The sequence below is a fragment of the Jatropha curcas genome, chromosome 3 (assembly GCF_041381405.1).
Source record: "Jatropha curcas cultivar XTBG-Jc1 chromosome 3, XTBG_Jcur_1.0, whole genome shotgun sequence".
NCBI lineage: Eukaryota > Viridiplantae > Streptophyta > Magnoliopsida > Malpighiales > Euphorbiaceae > Jatropha > Jatropha curcas.
Genome location: NC_143153.1, coordinates 5,645,146 through 5,651,241, shown reverse-complemented (window position 1 = coordinate 5,651,241; position 6,096 = coordinate 5,645,146). Strand labels below are relative to the sequence as shown.

Genomic DNA, 6,096 nt, shown 5'->3' with positions numbered 1-6,096 from the left:
TCTATTAATAGGTTGTGAACAACATATGAAACCACCCAGAATAGCCTTGTATACTGATCAAGTTAATTATATCTGATAGGCTGCCATGGAGGTTTCACAAGTTCTCCACATGAATGGAGGAGAAGGGGAAATGAGCTACTACAATAACTCATTAATTCAAGTCTCTCTCTGTCCTTTTCTATGTATAAGTTATAAATTTTCTATTTTTTTAGCAAGAAACTAACTTGTTCCTCTCTTTTAATGCAGAAGAAAGCCATACTGATAGCAAAGCCAATATTAGAAGAAAGCATAGCACAGCTATGTAGAAAAAGCTTGCCAGAGTGTATAACAGTGGCAGAAATGGGATGCTCTTCAGGACCAAATGCACTATTGCCACTTTGGGAAGTTATAGAAACAATAGACTCTACTTGTACACAATTGAATAAAAAACCACCCATTTTGCAGGTTTTCTTAAACGATCTTCCAGGGAATGATTTTAACACCATCTTCAGGTCTATTGTGCCCATTTTTGAACAGAAACTGAAGAAAGAGAAAGGAAGCAAGTTTGAGCATTGTTTTATAGCAGCAACGGCAGGCAATTTCTACGGAAGGCTATTTCCACCACATTCTTTGCTGTTTGTTCACTCTTCTTACAGTCTTCATTGGTGTTCTCAGGTCGGTCTGGCCAGTTTAATTTGGCATTGATCACCACTTTTTATTCTTGTTAGATATATTAAACTCTATATTTAAGTGAAAGGGTTTTAAGCTTCCTTTATTTCTGAAAAATAATTTACTTCTAAAATATATTTCAATACGCAATTTTAAATTGGAGAAAAGATTAATTAAACAAGAATTCTAAAATTTTTGATATACAACTACAGGTGCCCGAAGGGCTTGTAAGTGAAAGTGGGATTCCATTGAACAGAGGCAACATTTGCATCGCAGAAACAAGCCCCCCAAGTGTGCAAGAAGCATACAAGAACCAATTTGAAATGGACTTTACAACATTTTTAAGGTCACGTGCAGTAGAGATGGTTGCAGGAGGTGGTATGGTCCTCACGTTCCTTGGAAAGAGTAACAAGAATCCTTCTTACAGATATGGTTGTGAACTTTTGCAAATAATTGGAACGTTACTCTATCACATGGCTAAAGAAGTATGTGTCAGTCTCTCCATCACTCCACTTTGTCTTTTCTAATTATTTGGTTTGGACGTGAAAAAACAGTAACTTAACAGACTGCTGTTTTTTATTTCGTCTTAATTAATGGCTAAAAAGGAAAAAGAAGAAGAAAATTTAGTTCTAGTTTTTGATTTTACTCTTAAGAGAATACTAATTATTAGGTTAACTTTTTATTATTTGCAGGGACTAATTAAAGAAGCAGCATTAGATTCATTCAATGTTCCAGTTTATGCTCCTTCTATAGAAGAAGTGAGGCATGTGACTGAAACGGAAAGTTCCTTCACCATTAAAAGACTGGAAGAATTCGAGCTAAGTTGGGATGCTAATATTGAAGATGGAAACAGTGATTTGGTATTTGATAAATGGGAGAGAGGGAAGTTCGTAGCGAACAAAATGAGAGCCATAGTAGAACCCATTCTAGTAAATCATTTGGGAGATGAATTAATTATGGATAATTTATTTAACAGATTATCTTTCAAATTGGCTGATTATTTAGAAAAGGGAATTGGTTTGTATAATAATTTAGTCATTTCCGTGACAAGGAAATGAAAAAAGTTTGATTATTTTATCGTTTTCGCAATTTTCAATTCACCATTTTTTTCGTCTGTGTTCATTTCTAGGAACTCTAGCTTTCATGTCTTCTATTTCAAATTGCTTCTTTAGATAATGTTTCTAATTCTTGAAATTGGTTGCTTCATGTCTATGTTATTTGGCGAATTTTATTGTCTTTCAACATTGTCTTGCCTTTCTTTCTCTCTTGCTTTTTTAATCCTTTTATCGTCAAACACAAAAATCTAATTTGATATTATTCATATGTTCTTGATTTTTATTAATTTTTACTAGTTAAACTCAATTTTTCTTCCATTCAAATCCGATTTGATATTAATTTATATGTTTTTGATTTTTATTAATTGTTACTAGTTTAATCCAATTTTTCTCCTATTCAATTTTTAATATCGAATTGAAAATGACAAATTAATGATTTATAGATAGATTGATTTGATATATATTGTCAAAAATTGGCATTTCAATATTATATGATGCTATATAAATTTTCTTATTTTCAATATTCAAGAAAGTGGAAAAAGAAAAATTAATTAAAAACATTAAAAAAAATTGCCGGCTCAACGTTAAAAATCTAAAAAATTCCATTGCCGACATTTGAACCCGGGTCGCCTGGGTGAAAGCCAGGTATCCTAAACCGGACTAGACGACAATGGATTGGTGGTTGCTTTTTATTATTATTAATCCTATTCCCTTCCTCGTATTAAAAAAAAAAACCTCTCAAATTTGTATTTCGTTATAATTGCACCTCATTCTTAAATAACCCCTTAGGTACCATAATTTCTAACTTTTGTAATAATTCAAACCCTAACTCAAATCATTCCTTATAAAATGAATAAAATAATAGTATGTGGGACCCATCGGATGCCTTGCACAGTTAATTATGTTCATTTCTTATTTTTCGTATTGGCTTACTTAAGATGCACCGTATCCGGAAAAAAAAAAAAAAAAATCTGTCCTTGTTTTGATTTAAAAAAACTATCTTATGCTCTTAATGCAAATGGAGTAGGGGCATGCAAAACTAATGAATTACACCATATGACCTTACAGAGCTATCGAAGGCACTTTTTGTTATTAAGAAGGAGAAGGTAAATTCTCAAAACTTAAGGATAAGCCTATTCAAATGAAACTTAATACAACGTTGGCGGAGAAGAAAAGAACTTTAGAAACATTGAGATTAATGATGCCTATAGCTTTGTACTAAACATTCACAGAGAAGGTTAATCCACCGATTTCGTTGCCTAAGCCGCTACCAATGCTAATTTGGAGGATTTTAGTCTCGGCTTCGGAAGAACTAAGTTCCAATGTTGTGAAGCAATCTATGATTTTGAGTATGTTTTGAAGCAATCTATGATTTTGAGTATGCTGACACTGAGAATGTTTATTCGTCCGATGCCATCGATGTCAATTGGGAAGTCACTGAAGCTAGCAAATAGATCAATCGACGAACATAATCAAATAGAATAATAGCGACAGATGAGGGGAAGATCAGATTTGGTCTCTCAAAGTTAAAATCAACAAGGGAAAGTGTTTAGGGTTAGTCTGAGACACATTGAATTGACATGAGGAGAGTTGGAATGGGTCTTGGTGCTCTAACCATCGCAACACACTGTTTTACTTAACTGTGCATGATTAACTTTTAATCCAAAATCATCCGATCAATCCCACATTCTATTATTTTATTTATTTTAAAAGAACCGATTGGAATTAGGGCTTAAATTATTACAAAAGTTAGAAATTAGAGTGCCTAAGGGGTTAATTTAAGAATGGGATGCAATTATAACAAATGCAAACAAGAAGGTATTTCTAATGATTTACCATCCCTCGTTTCCTTTTATTTTAAGGGCTTAAAGATTTATTTGAAAATGAGGATTTTTTGGAGGAAATAAAATATATGGGAAAAATATCACAGTAAAAGAATTTTCTTTTATTTAAAAAGAGTGAGAAAAGTATCAAAAGAAGAAAAACATATACTATTCTTCTTCTAAGCTTGATAAAGTTAAAACTACTTCAAATTGAGAAAAAATTGAAAAAAATATATTATTTAATATTGACAGCTTAATTCGCAAGTGTACGAATCGCTACAAGTAATATAGAGTGAGTAGAGTATCGTATCCACAGGGATTGTATACCAAGTACCAAAATTATGTTATCTTGTTATTATTTAAACGATAAATGAGGAAATTTTTTATAGAAATTAAATTCAACAAGTAAAAATAAGAAGTTAAGCAAGCAATTATTGATTAAAGAAATCAAGGAAGTAAAACTACTAGGGGTTTTGATTTCACTTAACTCTATCCAATTTATTTCATTAGTTCATTGATCAATTTAATTATTCAAGTAGGGGAAACAATCCAAAAATCACTAACAAGCTCTCCCGATGTATTGTTAGCTATTTTAACCCGGTCTAATTACCTATCTTCCAATAGCGCAATCAAACATGAATTAAATCATTAAGTTTTATGGTTTGTCCTGTGAATTCATAACCTAAGGTCTTTAACTTATGAAAACCCCCCATGAGTCAAACCGTATAGCTTCCGCATCAAGTTATTATTCTCATGTGTTTTATTAACCCTTTCATATCAAAGATCCTTCTTCCGATAGTGATAATTGAAATAAATCAATCTAGGGGAAAATTCTGCCTAGAAGCATTAAGTTCATTAATAAATCATAACTTGAATAAGGAAAAATAAATCTAATTGCATAAATTGGAAAAGAGATTAAGCTACATCAAACCCCCTAGTATAAGAGTTTAGTTACACATAGTACTTAAATAAAACTCAACAATACTTGATAAATATTCCATAATCAATAAGATAATGAAAGAAATAAACAAGATTAAGAGTTAGAAATAAGAACTAGAGATAAATTGCTTGGATGGCTTCCTTGAATCTTTGCACAACTCTTGAATACTTAACTTTAAAAGAAAATAAAACTATGTACAAGACTAAGAGAATGAGAGATGGAAGATGAGATGATGGAGTGGAGCGTGTAGTGTAACGTGTGTCTCTTTTGATCTCCCTACTCTTCTTTTCTATAGACTCTTTGAGAGAGGATTCCACATGGTCTTAATCATCAAAGTCTTCTTTTGTTAGGTTGTAAAGCTCTCTTTTTGGTCTCCATTTTCTTCAATTATGACTCACCCATGTGCATAGAATAGATCTTGGTTTGCATGTGAGGAAAGTTGTCCAAGATTAGCTCCATAAATTAGTGTAAGTTGGTTGGCAACTTTTGACTAATTTTAGGATTCCTTGCTTGGCACGGGCGTGCACTGTAGCACGGTCTGGGGCGTGCACGCTTCTGGAAGTCTTATGCAATAACAGCACGGGCGTGCTGATTAGCACGGTCACTGTAGCACGGGCGTGTCACTGTAGCACGGGCGTATTGATTAGCACGGTCTGGGGCGTGCATTCCACTGGAAGTCTTATGTAATGCAGCACGGGTACTGTATCTGTAGCACGGGCACTGTAGCTGTAGCACGGCACTGTAGCACGGGCGTGCTTAATGAATTTTTACCTTATTTTTGTCCTTTTTCTTGCCAAACCCTACATTTTTCCTCAAAATCAAGTGAGTTGTGTTTCAAGGAAGCTTTTAAATAAAAACATATCAATATTACATAAAAACTAATTTAAATAAATTAAAAGTAATAGAAATTTTAATCAAAATCACAATAAAAATACTATAAAAATAACACCTATCAAATATAAAATAGATTTCATTATTTTCTTTCATCTTCTTTCCACATGAAGCCTAAAAGGTAACATAATATGAAGTCTCATTATTATATCAAATAAAACATATTGATTATATAAAATGTGGCATGCTCAAGCAGGTACCAAAACTTCCAGTGAATAAAGGAAATATGTACTTGGCCAAGACAAGTCTTCCTAATGTTCATAAGGCATACTTAGATCAATTTGAAAGAGACTTCAAGGCATTTTTAAGATTTCTGTCTGAAGAAATGAAACATGGAGGTCCTATGGTCCTTACAATCTATGTGTTGGATTATTCCTCTGATAAATACACACCTACCATTTGGGAATTACTTGTCTCGGTGTTAAATGAAAATGGTCTCAGAGGCAACTACTTATACTCTGATTAACAAATTCTCATTAAAGTCACATAAATGTAATATTAATGTTTAATGATTTTTAAGAAATATATATTATGATTTATGAGTATAAATTATTGATGGTATTTCATTATTAAAAAGATGAAACTAAAACAAATTAAGACATAGTCTAACGATAAATGCATATACGATCTGATAAAAAATTCAGTTTTAAATCTCCCTTCCTCAATACTAAAAAAAATAAATGAAAAATGAAAAAAGAAAAAAAAATGAAAAAAAACTAAAATTTCACATGAAAGTAAA

At 32.2% G+C, this 6,096-nt stretch overlaps 1 protein-coding gene across 1 annotated transcript; it reads left to right on the top strand.

Annotated features, from left to right (window-relative positions):
- On the top strand, window positions 1–1,758 carry LOC149497401 (S-adenosyl-methionine 4-1-methyl-2-pyrrolidinyl-3-oxobutanic acid methyltransferase-like). Its single transcript, XM_089719026.1, has 4 exons — window positions 1–160; window positions 247–654; window positions 861–1,133; window positions 1,341–1,758. The coding sequence occupies exons 1-4, from the start codon at window positions 86–88 to the stop codon at window positions 1,704–1,706; spliced, it is 1,122 nt and encodes a 373-aa protein (XP_089575152.1). The 5' UTR covers window positions 1–85; the 3' UTR covers window positions 1,707–1,758.
- The last annotated feature ends 4,338 nt before the right edge of the window (window positions 1,759–6,096 follow it).